This window comes from Malus sylvestris, chromosome 2 (genome assembly GCF_916048215.2).
Source record: "Malus sylvestris chromosome 2, drMalSylv7.2, whole genome shotgun sequence".
NCBI classification, from domain to species: Eukaryota; Viridiplantae; Streptophyta; class Magnoliopsida; order Rosales; family Rosaceae; genus Malus; species Malus sylvestris.
Genome location: NC_062261.1, coordinates 2,308,986 through 2,336,325, shown reverse-complemented (window position 1 = coordinate 2,336,325; position 27,340 = coordinate 2,308,986). Strand labels below are relative to the sequence as shown.

At 37.5% G+C, this 27,340-nt stretch overlaps 3 protein-coding genes, 1 long non-coding RNA gene and 1 pseudogene across 4 annotated transcripts; all 5 read left to right on the top strand.

Moving 5' to 3' along the window:
* Positions 1-2,164: 2,164 nt before the first annotated feature.
* Positions 2,165-5,743, top strand: LOC126592779 (glucan endo-1,3-beta-glucosidase 14-like). Its single transcript, XM_050258565.1, has 3 exons — positions 2,165-2,629; positions 3,899-4,941; positions 5,478-5,743. Exons 1-3 carry the CDS (start codon positions 2,566-2,568, stop codon positions 5,559-5,561), a joined length of 1,191 nt encoding a protein of 396 aa, XP_050114522.1. The 5' UTR covers positions 2,165-2,565; the 3' UTR covers positions 5,562-5,743.
* Positions 5,744-7,183: 1,440 nt separating this feature from the next.
* On the top strand, positions 7,184-8,504 carry LOC126592773 (mavicyanin-like; annotated as a pseudogene).
* A 561-nt stretch (positions 8,505-9,065) lies between these two features.
* LOC126592770 (uncharacterized) lies at positions 9,066-9,809 on the top strand. The gene is made up of 2 exons (XR_007612779.1): positions 9,066-9,289; positions 9,361-9,809. It is a non-coding gene; the product is annotated as an uncharacterized LOC126592770 (long non-coding RNA).
* A 5,456-nt stretch (positions 9,810-15,265) lies between these two features.
* LOC126592740 (mavicyanin-like) lies at positions 15,266-16,109 on the top strand. The gene is made up of 2 exons (XM_050258515.1): positions 15,266-15,569; positions 15,705-16,109. Exons 1-2 carry the CDS (start codon positions 15,374-15,376, stop codon positions 16,013-16,015), a joined length of 507 nt encoding a protein of 168 aa, XP_050114472.1. The 5' UTR covers positions 15,266-15,373; the 3' UTR covers positions 16,016-16,109.
* A 6,687-nt stretch (positions 16,110-22,796) lies between these two features.
* On the top strand, positions 22,797-23,551 carry LOC126592753 (umecyanin-like). The gene is made up of 2 exons (XM_050258540.1): positions 22,797-23,096; positions 23,244-23,551. The coding sequence occupies exons 1-2, from the start codon at positions 22,901-22,903 to the stop codon at positions 23,549-23,551; spliced, it is 504 nt and encodes a 167-aa protein (XP_050114497.1). The 5' UTR covers positions 22,797-22,900.
* The last annotated feature ends 3,789 nt before the right edge of the window (positions 23,552-27,340 follow it).

The window sequence follows — 27,340 nt, the reverse complement described above, 5'->3', positions numbered from 1 at the left end:
ACAGATATCATATATTCGTTGAGCAATAAGCCAATAGCATTTTTTTTCTCTCTATTCTTTTGAAATAAGAAATATGAAGTCCATGAGGGATTGCGATCCTTCAACTTCCACATATAAGAATCTCGATAACTTTTCTTTCATCTCTATATGCTCAATTCACTATTGAAACATTTGAGAAAAGATAACAAAAATTATCGGGTTGGAAAAGAGTTTTGACAAGTCAGCAAAGAAAAAGATTGCTTTTGCTAAATGAAGATACTTTCAAGTTAAAGTGAATAATAATTAGATTCAGAGAAATTTTGGCAAATTTATCTGACTAGGACAATTCTCACACTAAATGAGACCAATGAGCCGATATTCTTGCTTCCGCTTCATCCACCACAGCTCGCGCATATATTTCCCTCTAAGCGGAACAGAGTTGAGTGAGTGTGAGACCAAAATACATACAAGAGTTCCATGTTTTTATGAACGTGGTGGTTAATCACCATTACTCAAGTTTTTCATCTTATCGCACAGTTGGTCATGACTCATGCAGGTCGGCAAAGTGTCAAAGATTGTTATCATTTGTGAAGAACATGCAATAACTGAAGGCTGAAAGCCAACGTTGTGAGAAATAATGGACCAACTTTTTAATGCTCATGTCGACAGTGGACAGACTACAGCAAACCCAAAAAAGTTGTTCAAAATATTTCGTTTTCTTCCTACGTGTATTTGGGGCAACTCTGCAATATGCAGTACCAAAGGACAAGAGGACAGGTCCCAAAGATGTTTCAATAGGACAAATGATTTTTCGACGCGCATTTAAAAAGTTCGTAAAATTATAATTGCCGTTGGACCATAGTAATCAATAAATAAACTTTTTCTTTCCCTTTTATTTGTGCTAGTATGTCGCTTTTAAATCACTCATGTTTTCTTAGGCCAATTCATTCATGTATTTTCTGAACATTCATTCATCACTGCTCAATTGTTGAGTCCAAGTCGATCATAGGGTTAGAAAGACAAGTATCAAATGACATTTTCAAAATGCTAATATCCGTACCTAACGATTTCATTGTGTATCATATTTATTTAACTTGGTTTTCTTTACCAAACAACTCCTGCGTGCTATAGACCTAACCCATTGATTTAAACAATAATTTACCAAACAATAGTCCAATTATTTTTCTAAATTAGCATTTTTTGTTTATCTGGTTAGAGTTATGTTTTGTTCCCTGTTTTTAGTAGAATATATATATATATATATATATATATATATATATATTTATTTATTTAAAATAAGTCCTCATCACCAATGAATTCGGATCTTCGTCGGATACTCTTTGTAATGATTCCAGAGATTCGTGAATCGTGTCCGTTCATCGTACACTGTGCAGTCAAAAGTCATTTTAAATATTTTTATTTAAAATTAAACACAAACAGTACTTAATAAAAATTGACCGCACAATGTATGATGAACAAATACGATTCACGAATCTTCAAAATTCTCATAAAAGGATACGGACTGTTGGCATCACCAATACCACTAGTCATGGTTCCAAATCTGCTGACGACCAAGGTCGGTGTTGTGGGTCTAGGAAGGGAAGATAGGGAGGGGTAAAGCCATGTTTCTTATAAATAAAACCTTATAAAGGAAAAGATAATTAATCAAGCCTCTTTAGTATTCTAAACGACATATTTTAAGTTCGATTTTTTACATTGATAAATTACATAATGATGATTAAAAATAAGTTAAAATGCTTGTATGAATCTTTTTTGCCGATACAAAAATGTATTATCGTGATAAAAACATCAGCTGATTCTCTTCTTAAAATGAAGCCGATAATTAAATTGATTAATTGGGTAAATATGATCATCCTCTGAGAAACCCATCTAACCATGCGACTAATTCGATCATTCAATTTCAAGAAATAGAGACACATTCTCGATTATCAAATGCTTTTCATATTATTAATACCATCAATGTTCCAATTACGTATTAAAATATGTTTATCATTAAAAAATGAAAAGTAACATGGTAAATAACTTACGACGTGACTTCGTACTCAGGTGGTAAAGCTTTTTCTAAAGCATGCGCGTGAGATTACAGAGACAAACGAGTTGATGTAAACGTGGCATCCTCCTATTTTCCAATTGGGAGTAGAAAAGTAGTCAGGCGGAATTCCGCACCAACAAAGTGAAAGTCCAAAGTGGACAACAAGAAAACCCAAAAAACCAAACCAAGAGCAAGAGACGTAAGCAAACACTCACACACCGTCAAACGGATTCGATAAAAGCAGCAAACCGCCCAGAACCCCAACCCCTTTCCCTTTTGATCCTCCCAAAACGACGGCCAAAACCCACGTTTTGTTCATCTTCTCCTTCTCCAATCCTACTTTTCTTATCCAAGGAGCGTCCTTTCTGCCAGATGAGGGCAAGGATGGAGGGAAAAGAGTAAAGGGTATTTAGACACTGATGTCTTATGGCATGCCTGAGGAAGAAGAAGCACTGCATTGAATTTGAAGGGTCTCTGCTTTTGGATCTTTGCCAAAGATTGAATCTTTTCTTGGTGGGTTTTTGTCTGTGACCATGAAAAGCTTCTGTATTTTTGCTCGGCTTTTTCTCATCTTCCTGGTGTTCTTCCCTCCAATTGGTAAATTTCTTTCTTTGATCTGAATTTGATCATAGATTGTTGTTTTTTAGTTGATTTGTGGAGTTGGGTTTGAGTTTTGACTGTTATCTGCTTGAATTTGATGAATTGGATGGTTATAGAACAGCAGTGTGTGTGTGTGTGTATATGTGTGTGATTGTTTGTAGTGGAAAAGTTTGATTTTTGGAAATTGGGTTTCGATGTTTTAGTGATTCTTGACTTCGATTGGTCGATGAGGTTTGTATTCTATTGATTGCTTTCTGTTGGAAACATTGGTAAATCTTGATAATTGGGTCTCTATCTGTGTGTGTTGTAAGTGAGGATTGATTGGCTTTCTCCTTTATTGGTTATCTGATGCTGCTTTTTGTAGTTTCCTTAGTGAAAAAGATATTGAATTCTGGGTTTGTGCTTTTTTGTTTTTAAATTATTGAAAACAAACAACACTGTAGAGCCTTGTTCTGGTATTGATTTGATAGCATGACTACTTGAAACATAGTTACGATTCCCATGGATTGATCTATAACAACTACTGCCCGAAGTGCCTGCATTTAGACCCGTCGCAGTTTAAGGTGAAGGTTCAATTAATCTTGCCTTGTAGGTAGGTAGCGCCTCGAGAAAGACCATAACCATAGAAAAGAGGAACTCAAGCAGAGGTTGAAAGGCCCTTTCTCTTTCCTTACCGTCTAGTGATACCATTTACATTTGTAGGAATGCATGAATTTGTTCGGCTTATTTGATACGAATATCGTCATGTATGGTGAGGGATTATGCGCAAAATCAATGTTTTTGTGGCTCACCGCCAGCTTTTAGTCTATTTTTGCCCAAATAGAATAAACTTTTTCTTGATTATACAGGTTGACAGAAGATACTTGTCCTGCTTATCAACAAATTTTTTCGTTATACCTATTCAGAGGGATTGGTACATGAATAATTCATATTATATATTATAAATTCTCTTGAACTAGTTGTGGTTATGAACAATCTGTAAATTTTCCAGTTGATGGACTCGTACTTTTCAATGTTAATTTAGATGATACTACAGTCTTAACAGTTTATCATAATATTGAGCAAGATAAATAAATCAAGATCTACTCTTTATATCACAGTATCATGAAAGTTAGTGATGTTCAGTTGGATTATTCCATTTTCGTGGTTCACTAGAGTAGATTGTAATGTTAGTTTGAGTGTAAATATAGAACTTTGTATGTTTGCCATCGTCTCTCAATACCACTTGATCACATGATTGATGGTGCTGTTTCTGTTCTTTCCCAGCCTCTGTGGCGGTGCAAGCATTCACCGGAGCATATGGAATCAATTATGGAAGAATTGCAGATAACATCCCTTCTCCTGATAAAGTTGCTACTCTTCTCAGAGCAGCAAAGATAAAGAATGTCAGGATATATGATGCTGATCACAGTGTTCTCAAGGCCTTTAGCGGGACTGGGCTTGAATTAGTGGTTGGACTTCCAAATGGGTACCTGAAAGACATGAGTGCCAATGAGGATCATGCAATGGATTGGGTTAAAGAGAATGTGCAGGCATTCCTTCCCGAGACACACATCCGCGGGATTGCTGTGGGTAATGAAGTCCTAGGTGGGGGTGATTATGAATCGTGGGCAGCTCTTTTGGGCACGGTTAAAAACATCTACAATGCAACCAAGAAGCTAGGATTAACTGATGTAGTTCAGATTACGACTGCACATTCACAGGCCGTTTTTGCTAATTCTTATCCACCCTCTTCATGTATATTTACAGATACTGTTAAGCAGCAGTACATGAAGCCACTTTTGGAGTTCTTCTCAGAAATTGGGTCTCCCTTCTGTTTAAATGCTTACCCGTTCCTTGCTTACATGAGTGATCCGGAGAATATTGATATTAATTATGCTCTTTTCCAGAAAACTCAGGGGATTTATGATCCAAAAACTGACCTTCATTATGATAATATGCTCGATGCTCAGATTGATGCAGCCTATGCAGCATTGGAAGATGCTGGGTTCAAAAAGATGGAAGTTATTGTTACAGAGACAGGGTGGGCTTCACGTGGAGGTGACAATGAAGCTGCAGCTACTGTAAATAATGCAAGGACATACAATTATAATCTACGTAAAAGGCTAGCAAAGAAAAAAGGGACCCCTATGCGGCCAAAGTTTGTAGTGAAGGCATACATTTTTGCATTATTTAATGAGAACCTGAAAACTGGTGCAACCTCTGAGCGAAATTTTGGACTGTTCAAGCCTGATGGGACCATTGCATATGATATTGGGTATCATGGGCTTGTATCATCATCTGCAGATTCATTGCTTTTATCTTCAAAGGTACAAATTCCCTTACCTTCCATAAAAGTCATTTGAACGCTCATTTCTTGGCGATTGGGTTGCTTATTCTGAGTTTTTCATATAAGTAAATGAAATATTGGTTTGAAGAAACAATGATTAATTTCAAATCCCATTACATTACCTTAAATTGTCATTGCGTTGCTTTGATCTTTGCCTTTAGAAATAGGGTTAGATGCATACGAAACATATAAAGGCATTTCGGTATTAGAATTAAAACAGTAGTACTTAGCCGCCAATAAGGAAGTGATTGAGCACCTTCACCAAGAAGAGGTGCCTAATAAACTGAACAGTAGGATGTCAACCTCAAATGTTAAGATGCACGTCTTTGCTATCCTCTAAAGTCTAAAGGAATTTATGAGATTCTTCATCACGAAAGCTTTTTGCCTTGTATAACATGTTTTGAGTTTCAGCAGTTGTGGTCGTGCTAAACACATTAAACGATTTTTATTACTGAATTACCATATTATTGGAAGAGCTTCCTCATCTCATTGGTTTCCTTATGTACGCTGTTACAGCACATTGGAGCGCAAGGTTGGTCTCGTTTGCAATTCTTGATGCTATCAATTTCTTCTGCATCATTGCTTCTGTTTTTAAAATAATGATTGAGCAAACCGGGGCAGCAGCAGCAGTCGGAGTTCAGAGCTTGGTTATCGAATCTCCTTCAAAGTACAGACACCGTAACTGAACGGACTCTTGAGTTTCGTAAATTATATGCTAGCAGCTAGCCATTGCTTATCAAGTGTATCCATATGATGAAATGTATATCAGTTTTGCTTAGAAATCACCTTTCTATGCAGTACCATTGGATAAACGACGGGAAAAAAGAGTGTCGCTTCCCGATTCGTATTCACTAAAGCACGAGGAAATTATGTCACTCGTCATGGATCACATGGAAAACTTCCGTTGTTCTTTCTTAATCATAATAAACGCCGAATCGTTTACAGCAAGAACAAAAAGAAAAAAAGGGTAATGCCGGCCACGGCATTATAAAAAATAAAAAAAATCTGCTACTCTGGAAAAGAAAAGTTCAAAAATTATATAGTTTCTGCTTGTCTGGAAAATAAAAGGTCATACTTAAACAACACGAGAAATTCTTGAATGTGCTTGAAACATGGAGTAATACACCCCATCCCGTATTCGGAGACACTGAAAAATTTCTCCAATAACAAATAGTTTGTCTCAAATAACAATTTTTCCATAGAATAAAAAACTTAGGATAAAATAATTTAAAGTTGCCAAAGAATAAGTCATGCAAAGGGAGTAGATAAATCATAAACAGCAGGAAGCTTCCTATTTCTTTCTCACATTGCAATTTTAATATGCTTGCAAGGAGTGGATAGATGCATTGGTTTATAGTATGGTGTGGGTCTCAATACATAATTATTATTGATTTGGTCTCACAGACATCTATTTGTATAAAACAAATTTCGCTTACTCTTTCAAAGTTGCCGCATTTCATTCTCAACCGAAACCTCTAAGTGACATAAAAAACGTATAATTAGTAGTTAACCAAGAACGGAGTCAGAAATTTTCACGAAAGAGACATATATAGTCCGACTTTTAGTTATCTGGGGTGAGCTTATTTTCATTAAGTGGGTGAACTTCATAAGGATTAGCACCAAAAATTTGTTTACCCAAATTGTTTACTGATCTAGTGCCCACCCTAGCCTATGAGCGGCTTCGCCTTTGTGTATTAACTGAAGAGTAATGCGGGAGACTAAATTTGTAAACTAAATGACATGGAAGTTGATGATTAAATTATTACTTAAACGTTGATAAACGTGCTCATTTTTTATTAGTGACACATTCATTTAGTTTGCAAATTTAGTTTACAAATTAAGTCTCCTTAGCATTACTTTTAACTGAAAGACACGTAAAGGTAGATTTGAGATTGAAGTACATAATGATGAAGTTGGAGAAATTTTTGCGATTATATATATTACGGTCACGTGATAATACTAATTCACGCTTAATAAACGAGTTGATATTACAATTTCAGCATGGTAAAAGTTCTTCCCAATAAATTTATATGCCTCATGAGATGTGAAGTTGCCAAGTCAATCAGGAATAATTCATCGCACCATTTGATATCAACATGTTTCCAGTCATTGACTTCGGCTTCACATGCTGATAATGTTATTTATATAAGCCCATTGCAACCACAACCCAAATTATGCAAGCAAAGGGCAGTCCCTCTCTATGTCTATATATTGTAAAGAGAACCAGTATTGCCAACACACACCAAAATATATACCAAACAGGTAGCTTGATAAGTGGGGGCAACCTGTGGACACACAGATATCCTGCAGAATTTGAGAGATGGCGCCTAAAATGCTTGGTTTTGTGACAGCTTTTGTTGTAATAACAGCAGCAGCACTGATCACACAAAGAGCAGAAGCTGAAACACACACAGTTGGTGATGCTACTGGTTGGACTAACATTGTTGATTCCGACACTTATTCTTCCTGGGCTGCCAAACATACCTTCAAAGTTGGCGACACCCTAGGTAAATCCAAATTTACCTTTCAAGTTCATTAATCATTTTTTAACCTTTTCTGATTAGTTTAAAGTTTGTTTGATAATCATTTCGTTTTTTGTTTATTTTTTTTGAAAACTGAAAACTTGTTTAATAGATTTTCAGTTTTCACAAAAATGAAAACTAAAAGCTACTTTTGTGACTTTTCAAAATTCGGTTTGATCTTGGTTTTCAGTTTTCAAGAAAACTAAAAATTGAAAACTTGGTTATTAAGCGAGCTGACGTTTTTAAGGCTAGTGATTTCAACACTCATTCTTTAGTTTCTAGTACTATTCCTATGAGAGCTGAAAAATCGTAAATATGCAGTTTGAGGTGTAGATAACTGAAATATAAGGGTCAAAACGCTACCTAAATTTTTACTATTCGTACAAGTTCAATATGATCTTAGTTTGGTTTTTTGTTTCTGGTAGTGTTCCAGTTCACAACTGGACGACATGATGTAGCCACACTTACAAAGACAGCTTATGATGAATGCAACAATACCGATATTCTGGGCGTACTAAACCAAGGACCAGCCAGTTACAGCCTCAACAAAACCGGCGATTACTAATTCATCTGCTCCTTCCCAGGCCACTGTAACGAGGGTCAGAAGTTGAGCATCAAAGTGACAGCTAGCCCTGCTGCCCCTCCTCCTGACAGTGAAACTCCTGCATCGCCGCCAACCACAATGGCTCCTCCTCCTTCTGACACTAAGACTCCTTTGTCGCCACCAACCACAACGGCACCTCCTCCGTCAGCAGCCTCTTCCCTAGCTTCTACTTTTTCTACTGTTTTTATGTCCATTACCATTGCTCTTTTCTGCCTCTTCTAGTACTCTTTTGTTCTTGAGTGTTAAGTTAATATTGTGAGTTCAATGCTTCATACTGCATTTCCACAAGACTTCCATTAATCCAATATTCATGATGATTTTAATTTGATCTTTTGTGTTGAAATAAACTGCTCAATATATGTAACAAAGGAATTACAATTGGTCCTGCAGTAATACTTAACCCAAAATTCCAAACAATATTCGGGAACACGTGCCTTGTTCAACCCTGTAATTCGTTTATTTTCATCTTTATTTTACTTTTATTTGTGCACTGAGTGTGGAGTTATTCTTTTTCCACCGACCTCGAATTCAGGGTGCGACATGATACTTCAATACTTTCTAAATTAAAAGTGTCTCACCCAAACATAACTTAATTGCTTTCTGACATTGTTTATTCCGCTATTACAAATTGAGAGGCGTAGAAAAACTTTGTTGAAAGGAGAAAATAATTGTGCTTCCTTGTGTTTTGAAGCAAAAATAGTTTAACTTACATACAAATAACAATTCACCATATGTATAATCAAGAGACATTAATATTGTTTATCGATTACGATCGAGGACAGCTAAATAATGGTTTTAATCATGCCAAAGGTCAAACTCTTCTTGCCGGATTTAGTCATCATCACCCTTTGTTTTAAGGAAAAAAAATTGAGCAATATTAAAATAATAACTAGTTCCTTTGAACGAGGTGCCCCATTTCTTAAGGTACCGTTTAGTACGCGGACGGGACGGGACGAGACGAGACGAAACAGGACGGAATAGTGGTTTCATGTTATGTTTGGTATGCGCAGGACAGAACGGAAAAGTTGTTCCGTTCTGCATTTGGTAAGCAGGATGGAAGAAATCAAAATATTAAAATGACTAACTTACCCTAGTCCGTACATCTCTCTCCTCAATCACCTCCACCCTCCGAACCAATCAACCCACCGTCTCTCTCCTCCACTTCCCCTCCCTCATCTTCTCTCCGCTTCCTTCCAACCAAGGTACTCTCTCTCTCTCTCGACACTCATACACACATTTCTAACTCAATTTTGTGATTTGAATTTGAAATTAGCGCTCAGGCTTGCTCCGTACAATGTTCATTCGCGACCGTACGCTTCAATTTCATCCGAAGCAGCTGCCGCAGATTTCACAGACGAAGCTCACTCCGCGGACTCAACCCTAGAACCGCCGGAGAACCCGACTCAGGAAACCGTGGAGGAGCTTCTGAGGAAGAAAAACGAGGTCGCGAAGGGAGGTTTACAAGCAACAGCAAACACCAAACCCGTTCTAGGGATTGGAGGATTTACAAGCAGCATCAAAATTAATTAAAGATAAAGATTGGAGGATTTACAAGCAGCAGGGGAGATGGGCAGGGATGAAGAGCTGAAAGTTCGTGAAGGGGAGATGCGCAAGGATGAACGTTCACAGCGGCAGAGAGAAGAGAAATGATAGTTTTAGGGTTTGTTGGATGATATAGATGGTGTAAATATTGAAAAAGTTAAGGGGTATTTTTGTCTTAAATTTTATGATTTTTGTGTTCCACGGGATGGAAAAACCCGTTCCAGGGGGGAGCGCGGAACCAAAATTTAGCCCATTTTCGTCCCGCGGGACAGCCGTTCCACATAATTTTAGCACGCCAAATGTGGGACGGAACGCGTCCGTCCAACTCTGTTCCGTCCCATCCCACGTACCAAACGCACCCTAATTGAACGGGGTGGCCAATTTTACATTACTTGTCAAAATTCTTTGCTAGGGAATCAGCAATGCTATGGCCTGCAGGTTTGTGTTTTATATACACCTCAAAATTCACAAAAAACAGTTTAAAGTCCATATATAATTATATTATTGTATGGTTCAGTAGCTACCATGATTTAAAAGTTTAAATTTGTTTCTTTTCAAACATAATTAACATCGACGCCTGCTCATTGAAACATCCCTAATTAGTGATTTGATCTATCTAGCACTGCACCTCATATACACACCAAGGTAGCTAGCTTGCAACTCCGGATGTCATAGACAATGCATTTTGGGCGGACACCCTGAACTGCTTCCTAAAATCCGAGAAGTCTCCCCAGTATAAATTCTGACCTCACAGCATCCCAACATCGCACTGCTAACTTCCTACGTACAAGAACAAAACACGAATACGGGAATTAAAAGATAGTTGAAATCATGAATGTGAGTAATGTGTTAGTCCTTGTTCTACTTTCAAATATTCCCTCCTGATGAATCCAAATTATATGTTACACATTCTACTTTCAAACCTGACTTCTGCGTAAAAAAAAAAAAAATCATAAAGGAAAACCATTACAGAACACTGAACCGTGGCCATTGGCGGTGGCTAGTAAGTAAAGACGTGCCCAAAATCCACCGTGTTGCAGGAGTCAAAATCCTCCTTAAAGTTGGCACATTTTACTTGACCTTCACCTTTGCCGGCCATTGCTTCAAAGGCCAAAAGATTGCCCTTTTCTCCTTCTCCAAGTCCAACTTCAAGTGAAGGACAAAGCCAAAGTGCTGCTCAAATATCTGTTGCGGTTAAATTTGTGTCCAAGAAAGAAAACGGGTTCAGGAAACAATTGGGGTCAATTGGCTACTAGCTATATATGCCAAGAGGAAAGAGGAACATTTTTATTATTACCTTAGTTACTAATATCTAGAGGTACTTTATATTACGTTCATTGGTGTGACCCCAAATAGTGAATGTATGTCGTGTGATTCACCAAAACAAAATAATGAAGCTATGATTGATTTATTCAAAATTAAGTCAATTTCATTTGATGGTCAGAAGTGATTTGAAAGCTAAGCAGTGGTAATTATAAGGATTTTCCAAAGGGAAAATTAGACCGTCCACCCAGTACCGCTACCCACATTCTTTCCTGGGTTATTTTGTGACGGGATATTAATTGATTAATCTTTTGTTCTTTGTCTTGGTGCAATGCTTTTCAAATATTCCTGGTGAATCAAGTTACTCATTCCAATTTCCAACCTGAGTTATGCCCAAGTAAAAAGAAAAAAGAAAAAAAAAAGGTTACTCGTATTGAAAGTGTTTGAAGGACCAAAGTATTTATATGTAATCAAACAAGCAAAGACTTCGCAAGCGAATCAATACTCGCAATGAAAGTGTTTGAAGGAGAATATATATATGCAATCAAACAAGCAAAAAAAAAAAAAAAAAAAAAAAAAAAAGCAGCAAAGACTTCGTAAAAGAAAGAAATCACTAAATATTTTACAATATTCGTGATTATATCATATAAACTCGAAGTTAGCATCTCCCGATGAGCTTAATGCCAAATTTGTTAAACTCAAGTACTTTGGTGCACTTAATTTAAAGAACTCGTAGAATTTAGATCACCTGAACAAATTATATGCTTACTGGCTAATTACATTTTGCATGTAAAAGTAAACCTTACCAATGTAGCTTAACTACCAGAAACTGTTGGATAATAAACCACAATCAATGACAAATATATATATTTCAACCCTATACATGGTTAATCTTAGTTTACTACTCTAAAGTTTCTTGATTTTCAATATTTAATACATCAGGTTTATTTCGTCACAGTCTAGTACCTAAAGTCATAATTTTGGGACACTTTCATACATCCGTTAATTTTTCCGTCAGAACTTCCATTAATTGATGATGTGACGCTTATGTGGACAATAATTAAGTGCCATGTGTCAATCTAGTGCCACATGGACATTAAAAAAATTAGAAATTAAAAATTAAAAATTAAAAAATTAAAAGCTAGAGTAAATCTCAATTTACTATCCTAAAGTTTTTTGGCTTTCAACATTTCATACATTAAGTTTTTCATCCCAGTCTATTACCTAAAGTGATAATTCTTGGACAGTTTCATACATTTGTTAAGCTTTAGGTTAAAACAGCAGTTAACTTGTGTCGTGGCGTCCACGCCGACAATGATTAAGCGTCACATGCCAATCTAGGGCCCACGTGGATACGAAGAGAATATGGCATTTGCATTGAACCAGGAGAAGGATAAGACCCTAAATTGGATGATGAAGATCCCTGTTGATATGAACCTCCAAAAATTGAACCTCCATTTGGTATCTGTGTAAGAACACCTCCAGTAGTTAAAATACATCTTCATTGCTAGAAGATCCTTGAGTCATTGAAGACTGAGAATAAGAGCCAGTAGCCCATTGCATATACAATCCAACAAAATTAGGAGATAAATTGCACCACCGAGTCAGCTTCTCTTTCTGCATAGAACAACCGTTCTCTGGACTCTCTTAAGGACATAGTTGTATCTCTTGTAAATATCACAGTTCTAATAACAGAATATTCCCTTGGCAAACCAGATAATGCAGAAACAATGAAATCAATATTGTCACTCACAACTTCACCAACACCAATCAATTGTTCTTTAAAACTTATGAGCTTAGACAAGTACTGATCAATAAAACTACCCCCTTTTTGCATGGTCTGAAATTCTGTTTTCAGAATATTAACTCTAGCTTTAGAAATAGAAGCATATCTATCATGTAAATTGGTCCAAGCTTCTTAGTTTTAAGGCCTAAAACATGTCCAATAGACTCATCTGACAATGTAGCAATCAACAAACTCAGAAGAGCAAGATCCACAGATTCTTATTCCAAGAATTCATCAGAAATTGTATTAGTGACCCCCTGATCAGTAGTAATCACAAACTTAGATGGACACTTAGCAGATCCATAAAAAAGACCGAACAATTTATACCCTTTTAGTACAGATGTAAACTGAAATGTTTTCTTATCATTCAACTATATTGTCAGCATACCCAAAAACCCTTCAATTTTCTCAGAAGGTGATGTCATTGTCACTGAAAGAATGTAATTAATCAACAAAGTTTATTACAATTCTTCAAGATTCTGAAGATGTAAATCACCAAGCAGCTACCTGATACAATCCTTTTCAAAGAAACTCAGAAAATCACCAATATTCAATCAAACGGAAATGACTTCATGCCCACAAAAATCCAACTAAATAAGCAGAAATGACTTCGTGCCCTCAACAGAACTTCAACTAATCTAACAGAAATGACTTCGTGCCCACAAAAATTTCAAGATTTAATCAAGAATGGCTTCGTGCCCTCAAAGAAAGATCATTACTTCTCTAACAAACTGAAATATAAACTTTCTGAACCAATCTTCAAGAATTACCCAGAAAACAAGAATTCCAAATCTTTCAACTTTGAAAGAAAGAATCGCAGAAACCTTCATAGAACATTGAGATTATGAATATTTTGGAACAATTCACATGAATCTTCAATAAAGTCGGCACTGACACTTGAAACCCAGATCGCCATTGTTGCCGCAGCTGAAGAAATCACTAGAAATAGAGCTGGAAATATAGCAAACAATCAAACCTCACAGCAGAATCGCTGGCTCTAATACCATCTTAACTATTCTGAATCAACGAAGAACTGAACTAAATTAATGAAATGAAGAGAAGAATGCTCAGCAAGAAAACGAAAGGAAGATGAAAAGAAGAGTGAGAGAGAGACTGAATATGTTTTTTGTTATAGTTTTTTTAATGAGGTTATCTCTGGATTCTCTTTGTGAGGATTTTAGAGATTCTCAAATTGTGTCCGTTTATCGTATATCATGGGATACAAAATTATTTTAAATATTTTTATTTAAAATTAAACATAAACAGTACATGATGAAAATTAGTCACACGATATACAATAAACAGATACGATTTGAGGATCCCCAAGATCCTCACAATCAGGAAAGGATCCAGTCAGATTGTTTTTACAACGGTACAATGCTATTACACTTAGGTTGCTATAGAAAGGGATCTCTGGATCCCTTCCATCTAATCCACCAAGGCCACAAATCTAAGCTTTTGAAATTTGATTCAACAATTAAAGTTATTATAACTTTTTATGGACCCCTTATTTTTAGCTGTTGGATCAAATTTCAAAGGTCCGGATATGTGAACTTGTAGGATTAGGTGGAAGGAATCCGGAGAGGATGTCACATCCAAACCCAGGCTCCACCACATCCTGAGCTCGACTCTGCCGTAGTACGATATTATCTGCTTTGGGCCCCGACCACACCATCCCAACCCGAGCTTCACCACATCCCGGGCTTCACCACGATATTGTCCGCTTTGGACCTCAACCATGCCCTCACGATTTTGTTTCTGGGAATTCACGCGAGCAGAACTTCCTAGTGGGTCACCCATTCCAGGAATGCTCTCGCCCGAACTCACTTAACTTCGGAGTTTCAATAGAACCCAAAGCCAATGAGTTTCCAAAAGACCTCGTGCTACTTGGAGGTGGGCATGTACATAAAGCACAACTTCCTCTCTCTGTTGATCGATGTTGGATGTTACAAAAATTCCCTTTCCAGGTTGCTATATATTGCATTCTTACACTCTTCGATTACATAGCACTCTCTCATTCCAGCTCTCTTAACTAACCATTTCCTAATAGTGCAACTAACTTCTAATAAACCACAGCTGACATGACAAGGAGGCCTATGGAGTTGTCATATGTCTTTAGTTATTACACAAATCAAACTGGAACGAATTTTGAGTTTTAAAAAATAAAGTAATAATTTTTTAGTTACAAAGGCAAAACGATATCAAAATAGAGTTCAATAAGACGTAGCTAAAAATAAGCCTAATATACAATGTAATTTGTTAGCCTGTTGCCGGTAATATGACTCACTAAAACTTTATTTTTTGCTAATTTCTAAAAAATATAATTGAAATCGTATTTCTAAGGAAAACCTGTATTATCCCCAAACTGGCTCCGCCCAATTGAGATGTACTTTTCTAGCGGAGGATCCTATTTTCGTCTGAAGCCCTTTTAGTATTATTCATACAATAAAACAACTAGTTATGATAATTACAACATTTCTTCAAGTACTATATATCTCCCATACAGCTTTGCAATTATTTAATAAATTATAAACTGCCGGATATCATACACAATGTGCACATATCATATTCGGATATTCTCACTCAACCGTTTCCTAAATTCAAGTTGTCTTCTATATGTACATTCAGAAACTAATGCAATTAGGACACACATTAACATTCATTTCAATATACAAGGAAGAAAGAGCAGGAAAAGATGGTTAAAACCATGAATTTTGGGAATGTGATGGTTCTAGCTATGGCATTGGCGGCAGTATCAATGATGTTGCATACAACAGAAGCTGCAGAGTATGTAGTAGGAGACGACTTGGGTTGGACTGTCCCGCCAGGCGGCGCTGCCAGTTACGCTTCGTGGGCTGCAAAGTATAGCTTTGTAGTTGACGATATTCTATGTAATCAACTTATTTCCTGCTTTCTCCATTTATTTCATTATCATTTTGTGTGAGTGCGAGCGCGTGTTGAAAAGTGTCATGCATGCATTGACCAATTTTAGCTAATTTACACGATGATATCCTTGTTTTGTGCAGACTTCAACTTCACAGAAGGAGAACATACTGTGGCTTTAGTAACCAAGGAGAATTATGAGATTTGCAACACCACAGATCCCTTGTCTAAACTCGATGGACCAATTGCACTTCAATTTCTTGCGTCAGACACATTTTACTTCACATGCACCTTCGCCGGCCACTGCGCTGGAGGCCAAAAGGTTGCGGTTTATATCGCTCCCTCTGCAAACACTCCAAGTCCAAGTCCAGGTGTTGCTCCTCTTCCTCCTGCTGCTGCTGCGTCCCTGCCCTTCACATTTGTGTCCAAAAAACTTGGGTTCAGGAAAGTGTAATCTGTAACATTCATTATTTAATGGCGTGAATCATACGCTTGTATTGGAATTCCTTAGCAAGGGGGAAAGAGCTAAGAAATAATAAAATCGTGAACGTGTACTTCTATTTATAATTAGCCTATATTTAACTGATTAAGAGAGAAACCCAAAGATTTTTTTGTTAGGCTAAAAGCATTCCATCTCTCCTGCATTAGTGATTAAGAATATAAGATAAAGAAGAACTACATCTCAAACGCAGACTTAATTTACTCAATAGGTTAATTAAGAACTGCCTTTGGCTTTAGCTAGATAATATGAAAAATACACTCTTTCCTGAATGCATCCCTTTAATTTTGAGATTCCACGGATTTGGTGACCAACGCTCACCATCATGGCTTTTTATTTTTATTTTTTATTTATTTTTGTTGGGGGGGGGTGGGGTTCGAAAGCACGGATAGTGTGGCATGTGCATTCAATAGCACTACCTAGTAAACAGCACGAGGACGGGATTCGTGCCTCATTCGTGTTCAACCTTTACTTGGCCACAAGAGAGGTTGTTAGTTAGTAGAAGAATGTAAGAAAAGGTTATTACTGTTAAAACAGAGTCTGTAATCACTTTATCATAATCTATGGAAATTAGTTTCTATCTTTCTTTAGAGCAACTCCACCTATGGAGCCTTCCCCTCTGGCAATCCACTATTCAATCCACCCTATTGAACAGTAACTGCCTTTAATGAATAGTAACTGTCATTAATGAATAGTAAATTGTCATTTGCATCTCCACCCTTGGAGCCCTCCCCCTGGCAATAGGCAATAAAATATTAGTTTTTTTTGTTTGTTTAAATAATACAAAATAAAATTATTTGTAATTTCGGATAAGAATTTTTAAATCGTTCTCGTTGCGCCACGTGTCATTGTGGTGTAAGGTAGATGGAGAAGAAGTGGTATTTATAGAAAAGTAAAAAGAATTTTTTACAAATTTTTTTTCAGATTTTTTACAATTTTTTACATTTTTTTAAAAACTTTTTATTCAAACAATTAATCTCTGCCGTTGGATTTAAAAAAAATTGAATTCCAACACTCCAGATTGTGCCACGTGTCACAACAATAACTTTTCTTAATTTTAAAACTATTTTTTCTTTTTATTACCCTTGCATCGGACAACTAGTATTTAAACCTTTTGGGATCGAACGGACCGTGGGAAGCCACGTGGCTTCCCATCGGTCACTGGGCATCTCTGCGCGCGTGGGCCCTAGCGCCTGATTTCCGATCGGGCGACGCGCTCCCACTCGCGAGTGAGGGGCACGCGCCTGACACAAAAAAAATTAAATAAGGCTTGGCCCTCGGGCTGCAGGCCTGTCAATTCCCCACCCCCCGGCCCTCGGGCTCCCACCCTCACTCAGGCTCTCCAAGGCTGGAGTATTGTCCACCGGGCCTCGGGCCCTTTCCTCTCCCCTGTCCCCCGAGCAATGTCCATGGGTGGACTTGCTCTTACAAGCAGTTCTCCCCTTGAAGAGAATCCCACGTTGATTAGATTACTCTTTATAGTGCTAATTGGTTTTATAGTAGAACTCCAACTTTCTTCATAGTATCAAAGTAGGTTACCTAAATGTGAAGCCTAACGGCCACATGCGTTCCACATCATCAATTTTTTGTTGTGTATGTATGTACATAGAAATTGAGATGAACTTAAATAGGTAGTCGTGTTTAAATAGAAAAACTCTTAACGAAATGTACAGTATAATCCCATGATACGAACCATTCAAATAGTAGGTCTTCAGTCAAAGGCCATTCCGCCAAAACTTTTATCCAAAATAAATCATTTGGCCATTTATTTATTTTGAAAGTATTTTTTTCAACTCGTATATTTTTTTTTTCATCTATTTGTTTGATCACAATATACTACACGTTTTTTTTCAAGTTGACTCAAACTTAACAGGGATGAGTTTTCAACAAGAACTAATAAATAAACAATTCATATTATACATATAATCATGTGCACAAAGCTTAATGCATACAGTTGAACGCGTATTTTGTGGCGTTTCTCGGTGCACAATACTTGTCATCAACACTTGTAGAACAATAGACGAATCTTAAGAAGATTAAGATTCGCTGGATCCAACTTCATATGCTAGGTGACATTAGATTTAGAGGAAAGTATAAATTTACAGGGAGGTTTTTGGGAAAATGATTCGATTAATTGAAAAATGAACGAAAAATAAGCGATGGGAACTCATATCTAAGCATGGTTTAGACAATGACTAAGTCTACAATATATTGTTCACTATGATGGACTAAAAAAGAAGAGGTGCTTCTCCTTCCTCCTCCCCTTATGACGAGTTTTATTCATGGCTCTCTCTAAAAAGGAAGGTTTCCCAAAAAGATTTCATTATTTTGGAATAAAACAAAACACATTATAATGATAGATAGTAATTAATACTACGCAAACCATGTTGAGAAAAAGTTAAGAGTACACAACTCTAACAAAAGTGTTAGAGAGACAACATAAATAAACAAATTACTTGTATTACACACACAAAATATTACAATACTCAAACTCTCAAGGACACACTTGAGAAGCTATGACACTCACTCACTTTCTAGAGACAAACTCTAAATCACTCACACTCCTCACAAGACTACTCTTACTTCTCACTCTCACTTAGTTGCCTACTTCTTCTTACAAGCTTACAACACCACACCCATATTTATAGGCATGGTTGCCGACTTTACTAGCACTTTCTAGTGCATATTCATGCACATACTGCACCGACATACAAGCCCTTCTTAGTAGCCGACTTTATTACTTGGCTAAGAATGCCCATCTAGATTATTCTTTAGTATTTTAGATTACTCTAGAATTTGGTTTGTTAACCAACTTCTTATTCTAGAGTTATGTAGGAATTTCTTCACAAATAAATTGGGCTTAATTAAATATGGGCCTTTTGGGCTGGTGTTGATTCTTCAACACTCCCCCTCAACACTAGCTCATTCTTTTCTCCATACCAAGTTGATAACGTTTTACCTCCCTTGGCTTTGGCACTAAGTTCCAAGTTTGATATTGCTCAAGTACAGTGACTTCTTCTCCTAACTTTGAGCCACTTAGGTTCAACTGCTTCTTCTTCTATGGCTGCATTGGCGTATTTAGGATTTGGCTTCCGGATTCTTGTTGACCTTCTTAGTTATGATTGTGGAGTTGATACTTCCACTTCACTAGGTCTATCTTCTTTTGGTTGTTGATATACGTCAGCTTGCCAAGGGTTTTGGGGCACTGCTTGCTCAACACCATCACCATCAAGTGAATCCTCATATTCATCTGGTCTTGATTGGATTCGAACAGTTTGCTCCCCCATCTTCTGTTGCAGCTTATCTTCAATCTCTCTCGAATAAGGCAATGCCTTTTTTTTCTGAAGACCACCAAGAAGATGCTTCATCAAACACCACATCTTGTGATGTGTAACACCTTCCAGTCGTAGGATCACAACATTTCCACCCTTTTCTTTGGCTGTCGTATCCCATAAAGATACATCGGACTGCATTCTTGTCAAACTTGCTATGTAAATGACTTGGAACAAATACGTAGCACACACAGCCAAAGACTTGAAAGTAACTAACTGTAGGTTTCATATCCCACAGTTTTTCAAAGGGTGAGACAAATTCTAACCTTGGTTGAGGAAGCCTGTTGATCACATGAGCTGCAGTTCTCATTGCTTCGGCCCAATACCTTCCTGGTACATTCTTGGCATGGAGCATACTTCGACATATTTATGCAAGATGCTGGTTCTTTCTTTCCGCTACGCCATTATGTTGTGGCGTGTTGGCACATGTGAACTGGTGATGTATTCTACATTCTCGTAGATACTGGGAAAAATCATTCGAGGTATATTCTCCTCCATTATCCGTGCGTATGCAACAGATCTTTTTTCCCACTTCTCCTTCAACTGTCTTCTTAAACTTTTTAAATTTTGAAAATGTTTCAGATTTTTCTTTCATAAAGAAAACCCAAACATACCTGGAGAAGTCATCAATGAACGTCACCATGTATCGCATCCCACTTATTGATGGTTGCTTGACGGGCTCGAACATATCAGAATGAACCAACTCCAATGGATATTTCGCTTTAAACTTCGACTCTTCGTATGGTAGTTGATGTGCTTTACCATACTGGCATCCTGCACAAACCGTGTCTATTCTCACGTCAAGCTGAGGTAGCCCCTTAAGCATTGACTTCTCCATCATCACATTTAGCTTGTGATAGCTAATGTGACCTAATCTCATATGCCATAAATCTGCTGTCTCATTTTTCCTTGTCTTGTCTACGTATGCAGTTTCTGCTGACATTACATAGATTGATTGCACTGCCGTCCCTCCATTGTTGGCGTCCCTAAGATATTGAGGTGTCGATACACCTTCACATCTCGTGGACCAAAAAGACATAATTTCCCAATGACGTCAGTTACGGCACTGAAAGTAGATTTTTCTTCATACCTGGAACATGGTAGACATCTTGAAGCGGCACATGGTTAGTGTTGTATCGGGGCTCAATTACTGTCTTGCCGATGTGAGCAATCGGTAGCCTCGAGTCGTTAGCTGTCACCACTAAGTGGCCTCCTTTGTACTTAGTCAGACTTTGTAACTTTTTCTCATCACCTGTCATATGGTTTGAGCGGCCTGAATCCCCAATCTAATCATTCTGGTAGTCAATCGACTCCGGACTTGCTGCTGTGAGAGCTGATTCTTGCTTTTCCATAGCAACGGATGCTCCAGCGTCCCATTCTTCCTCCAGGGCTAGAGACGCAATGACATCCCAATCATCTTCATTTTTCTTCTCTGAGTTGGCGACGTTACTTTCTGCAGGCCTTTTGAACTAGCAATCCTTCGACATGTGGCCATTCTTTCCACAATTGTAACACTTGCCCTCAAACATTTTATTATTCTGGGACTGACCATGGTTGCCGTGATACTTCGGAACTCCCCTTGGTCGAGAACTCCCTATTCCTTGATGACCTTTTTCCTTGTCACCATTTCTTTTAGATCCACTACCAGCACGCCGCTTAAAACTGCCTTTACTTTCGGTGTATAGTGCTTCCTCCTCACCTCTTGACAAGACCCCTCCCATTTGCTTTGCCAAAACTTCTTGATCGGCAAGCAAATTCTCAAACTCAACAAGTGATGGTTGGGTCGGCCATCCTTGTACAGCAGCAACGAAGCCTCGATATTCAGGTCTTAATCCATGGATAATTATTCCTTTTATCCTGGATTCTACAATGGAAGCACTAGGATCTAATTCATGTCTCGTTGGGCCACCGATAACAACTCGTTCTCGAGAAGCTATAGTCTTGTATCGTTCCTATTTGAAAAGAGTGTGGCGTAGGTGTCCTACGCTTTTTTCGGTGTCTAAGCCTTCCGTATGTGCTCCAACATGTCATCTTCGACTATAGTTTTTAGGGCAAACATGGCTTTCCCTGCCTTGATCTTCCACTTCCTCAAAATGCCACTGGTGTCTTCTTCCGGCTGTATAACTTCATTACCGCCGACGACATCCCAAAGATCTTGGCCTTGTAGGTAAGACTCCATACACGTCGACTATGTGTTGTAATTTTTGTTGTTTAACTTCTTGATTCCTCCAACAACTTGAAGATCTCCCATCGCGTCGGCAAAATTTTGATGAGCCGAACAAGATTAACTAATAATCTTGCGAAGTACTAAACTTCTCACAATTCTTAAAAACTTCACTAGAGACGGTCCCTGATCGTACCGCTCTGATACCAATTGTTGAGAAAAAGTTAGAGTACACAACTCTAACAAAAGTGTTGGAGAGACAACACAAGTAAACAAATTACTTGTATTACACACACAAAATATTACAATACTCAAACTCTCAAGGACACACTTGAGAAGCTATGACACTCACTCACTTTCTAGAGACAAACTCTAAATCACTCACACTCCTCACAAGACTACTCTTACTTCTCACTCTCACTTGGTTGCCTACTTCTTCTTATTACAAGCTTACAACACCACACCCATATTTATAGGCATGGTTGCCGACTTTACTAGCACTTTCTAGTGCATATTCATGCACATACTGCACCGACATACAAGCCCTTCTTAGTAGCCAACTTTATTACTTGGCTAAGAATGCCCATCTAGATTATTCTTTAGTATTTTAGATTACTCTAGAATTTGGTTTGTTAACCAACTTCTTATTCTAGAGTTATGTAGGAATTTTTTCACAAATAAACTGGGCTTAATTAAATCTGGGGCTTTTGGGCTGGTGTTGATTCTTCAACAAACCACTCATCTAGGCCTGTTCACAAAGTAATTTTTCATGACTGTTCACTCTTAAGGTCATCATCTCATCCTTATTGTTCACTCAAATCGGTTTGATTATTATTATGAAATTTTTTGTTTATTGACAATATCTTATTTGTCTATATATCGTGTCACAGATAGATATCTAAATGACTTTGGATTTCAATAAAATTTTGTAGGGCTAGTATTTAAATGATCACCTAATAAATAATGGGTTCAGATAAGAAATATTGTCAAGTAGGTCTAGACGAGTAGTTAGCACATGTTAAGTTAGTAACTATTATGAACACTTTTCTAGCTGTTATAGATTCGTTTAGAACATTCTGAGCGGCAGACGGCTAGGTCATTCTAGCGGAGGATCCTATTCACGATCGTCTGAAAGCATTTTAGTATGATTACAATGAAATAGTTTTGATAACTTCAACATTTGATCAAGTGTACTGTGTACTACATTGTATGCAACCGTGCAGTTAACTAGCTAACTAATTATACATTGCCGGATATCAGTATCATATATATTCGGACACTAATGCAATTAGGTGACCACATTGGCATTCGTTTCCTAATACAAGGACGAAAGAGGAGGAAAAGATGATCAAAGCCATGAACTTTAGGAACGTGATGGTTCTAGCTATAGCAGTGGCAACAGTAGCAACGATGTCACATACAACAGCAGCTACAGAGTATGTAGTTGGAGACGACTTGGGTTGGACTGTCCCGCCCGGCGGCGCTGCCTATTACGTTTCATGGGCTGCCAATCATAGCTTTGTACTTAACGATGTTCTACGTGTGTAAAAAACTTCTCTGAACTGATTCACCATTAGTTCATTAACTAGTAACTTTTATTTTTATGTGTATGTTGAAAAGTGTCACACATTGCCTTTAATTATAATTAGTTAATTTACATGATGATATCGTTGCTTAATTTGTGCAGACTTCAAGTTTATAGAAGGAGAACATACCGTGGCTATGGTAACCAAGGAAAATTTCGAGATTTGCAACACCACAAATCCCATATTTGAACTCCAGAAACCAAGTATTATTGGATTTACTGCGTCAGACACATATTATTTCACCTGCACCATCGCCGGCCACTGCGCTGAAGGCCAAAAGGTTGCGGTTTATTTCTCTCCCTCTTCAAATACTCCAAGTCCAAGTCCAAGTGGTGCTCCTCCTACCCCTGCTACTTCCCTGCCGCCCGTCAAATTTCTCTCTAAAATACTTGGGCACAGAAAAGTGTGATATGTAACATTTGTTATTTAATTGCGTGAAGTCCTTTATGATGAATTATTTTTCGATAAAAACCATACACATGTATTGGAATTCCTTGACAAGGGGCAAATAAACTAAGAATTAGTAAGATCACGGCAGTGTACTTTTATTTATAATTAGCCTATATTCTACTATAGTGATCAAGAGAGGAAAACCCAAAGATTTATTTGGTAGGCTAAAAGCTAGCACTCCATAGCCATGCATCAAAATGTTTACAATTTTTATCATTAACGTTAAGAAAAAGGACATAGACAGATTCTCAATAAATTAACTATGAACTGCCTTCGGCTTTTAGCTGCTAGTTAAAAAGAAAAATAAACTCTCTTGAATCGTCCCTTTATTTTGGGAAATTTCAGTAGAAGTTTCAACACACGCTACTACAAAAGGAAAGCCGAGCCACGGATGTCATGTCCATGGCTCACCACACGTGGGTTTTTTTTTTTTTTTCACAAGCCACGAATATTGAAGCGCGTACATTGAAATTCTGAGTTTTAGCGACAATATTGATCTTTTACTGACGAAATTTTGATACATTTATGGGAGTCTTAACGAAACACTTCTGGTACTGTTCACTTTTAACGTTAAAGACATTTTTACTCTAAAATGTCACTTATGGTACTATTCACTTACAACACCTTTTTGTCATTTTGGTTAAAACTCAAAGTTTTCAAGTCATTTTCTTTAGTTTTCATGCTGACTTCACAAGTCGTCAAAGGTTAAGGTTATAAAATTCAAAGTTTTCAAGTCATTTTCTTTAGTTTTCATGCTAACTTCACAAGTCGTCAAAGGTTAAGGTTATAAAATTAGTGGCCGGTTCACTCTTTGCTGACGTTGCTCATCGTCACTGAATATGTGTCGTGACAAAGTTTTAAGTTTGATATTTTTAGTTGAACAATACTTAGCCACTCAAAGATGAGTAGTAACTCCTACTGACACACCCTGACCGACGGAGCTCGAAGCATGTTGGCCGTCACCGTGAGGTGACGTAACCATAAGGGTAAGTGCTGTGAAAAAGTGAATAAATTAAAACCAAACCAGAAGTAATTTAAACTAAACAGTGAAAGAGTGCGCAGTCGTGGGAAGAACCCACTACAATTATTCAGAGCATAATAGACAGTACGACTACAATAAGGTGGTCAAAGTTGCTAAAGTACACTTATTACACAATAGTAGATAAGTTCATACTTCTAAACAGAGATAATGTTAGAACTGCCGAAAGTTCCTCGAATGCCACAGAGAGTACAGCTATCTAGGTCCTGCAGGGGCGAAAAACAAAGTTGAGCGAGTCAGCAAAACAATGTTCGTAAGAAAAACCTTTAATTTCGAACATAGTAACCATTCGCTGTAAAACAAGTATAGTTTCCTTAAAACATATTACATAAGTATGTAAACAATAATACAACAACAATATAACCAGAAATATGCCAAGTCATGATATATCAAATGCCACAATAATATAATCATGTGATAATCAAGTATAAACAAGTGCTCATCCATCTAAGCTGACACACGAATTCGTACAGATAATTTCTGATGCGAACAAGACCGGGTGTAATCAATACGCTCTAGTATTACGATCACGTGAAGGCTGGTGCAAAAGCACGGTCACATATGAGTCGCAATTGCCTAATGCAAATTGTGCGACAGGACTGGCACCTAACTTGGATCCAAGGCAAGCGAATGATGCGGATGTGAACATACACGTGAAAGACTGGCCCTGGCCCTGGGGCGAGTACTAACACGAGGGTGCAGCAAGATGAACATGTACAATTATGTATAAATGTCATTACAGTAATATCACAACCATATAGCAGCATTTATCACAATTAATAGCACAATAACGATACTTGGCAATATAAGCGTAAAAATTAAGTAAATACGCATTTATGGAAACTATAACTATGTATAGGTATAAAAACAAACTGCCAAGTCACAAATACGTTGTCAAATTGTAGCCCCCAAGCCTTGCCTAACCCCTCAAGTCCTCGGGATATGTTTCTCCTATATGTGAAATAACTATTTTTAAATTAATTAAAGCACATATACGGAAACTTAAATAAAACCCCCATAGTTTGCTCAAACCTAGGGTTTAAATATATGAAATCAATCTACTCGACATCACGGAGCTACATAAATTTTCAGAAAAATTTTTGAACGCCAAACGAGCCACCACGCGCCGGCTATGGCACGGCCACATGCGCCGACAACGCGCAGGTAGAGTTGACGGAGGCCTAACGGCCATTAGGAATATTCTGTCGTCTTCTCCAGTGGTCCTCGCCATCCACCGCCGTCTGAACTCGCCGGAATCTGGAAAAAGTAGCTGGTTTATGGGAAAATTTTCAAACCTTTGGAGTCCAAAAAATGGACGGATGTGGCCTGAAAATGGCTTGAAATATCTTACAAAAATCGGGCTCCTCGAGACTCGGTTGTTTCGACGTCAAAGCTTCTTCAAAATTGTCCTAGGAGCCTCGGGGAGTTGTAAGAGAGCTTCCTCGAGTCCTAAAATGCAGTTGATGAAGAAGATCCCTGTTGATGTGAACCTCCAAAAGTTGAACCTCCATTTGGTATCTGTGTAAGAACACCTCCAGTAGTAAAAATACATCTTCATTACTAGAAGATCCTTGAGTCATTGAAGACTGAGAATCAGATCCAGTAGCCCCTTGCATATACAATCCAACAAAATTAGGAGATAAATTGTTCGCCACAGAGTCAGCTTCTCTTTCTGCACAGAACAACTGTTATCTGAACTCTCTTAAGGACATAATTGCATCTCTTGTAAATATCACAGTTCTAATAACAAAATATTCCTCTGGCAAACCAAATGATGCAGCAACAATGAAATCATTATCACTCACAACTTCACCAGTAGCAATCAATTGTTCTTGAATACTTATGAGTTTAAACAAGTACTGGTCAATAGAATTACCCCCTTTTTGCATGGTCTGAAATTCTGTTTTCAGAATATTTACTCTAGCTTTAGAAATAGAAGCATATCTATCATGTAAATTGGTCCAAGCTTCTTAGTTTTAAGGCCTAAAATATGTCCAATAGACTTATCTGACAACGTAGCAATCAACAAACTCAAAAGAGCAAGATTCACAGATTCTTATTCCAAGAATTCATCAGAAATTGTATTAGTGACCCCCTGATCAGTGCTAATCACAAACTTAGATGGACACTTAGCAGATCCATAAAAAAGACCGAACAATTTATACCCTTTTAGTACAGATGTAAACTGAAATGTTTTCTTATCATTCAACTTTATTGTCAGCATACCCAAAAACCCTTCAATTTTCACAGAAGGTGATGTCATTGTCACTGAAAGAATGTAATTAATCAACAAAGTTTATTACGATTCTTCAAGATTCTGAAGATGTAAATCACCAAGCAGCTACCTGATACAATCCTTTTCAAAGAAACTCAGAAAATCACCAATATTCAATCAAACGGAAATGACTTCATGCCCAAAAAAATCCAACTAAATAAGCAGAAATGACTTCGTGCCCTCAACAGAACTTCAACTAATCAAACAGAAATGACTTCGTGCCCACAAAAAATCTCAAGATTTAATCAAGAATGGCTTCGTGCCCTCAAAGAAAGATCATTACTTCTCTAACAAACTGAAATACAAACTTTCTGAACCAATCTTCAAGAATTACCCAGAAAACAAGAATTCCAAATCTTTCAACTTTGAAAGAAAGAATCGCAGAAACCTTCATAGAACATTGAGATTATGAATAATTTGGAACAATTCACATG

What these genes read in the sequence shown, in the direction of transcription:
- LOC126592779 (XM_050258565.1), top strand. Translation starts at nt 2,566, where the DNA reads ATGAAAAGCTTCTGTATTTTTGCTCGGCTTTTTCTCATCTTCCTGGTG. An exon ending in GGTGTTCTTCCCTCCAATTG is followed by an intron (nt 2,630 to 3,898) that starts GTAAATTTCTTT and finishes GTTCTTTCCCAG; the next exon opens with CCTCTGTGGCGGTGCAAGCA. An exon ending in CATTGCTTTTATCTTCAAAG is followed by an intron (nt 4,942 to 5,477) that starts GTACAAATTCCC and finishes ACGCTGTTACAG; the next exon opens with CACATTGGAGCGCAAGGTTG.
- LOC126592753 (XM_050258540.1), top strand. Translation starts at nt 22,901, where the DNA reads ATGATCAAAGCCATGAACTTTAGGAACGTGATGGTTCTAGCTATAGCA. An exon ending in TGTACTTAACGATGTTCTAC is followed by an intron (nt 23,097 to 23,243) that starts GTGTGTAAAAAA and finishes TAATTTGTGCAG; the next exon opens with ACTTCAAGTTTATAGAAGGA.
- LOC126592740 (XM_050258515.1), top strand. Translation starts at nt 15,374, where the DNA reads ATGGTTAAAACCATGAATTTTGGGAATGTGATGGTTCTAGCTATGGCA. An exon ending in TGTAGTTGACGATATTCTAT is followed by an intron (nt 15,570 to 15,704) that starts GTAATCAACTTA and finishes TGTTTTGTGCAG; the next exon opens with ACTTCAACTTCACAGAAGGA.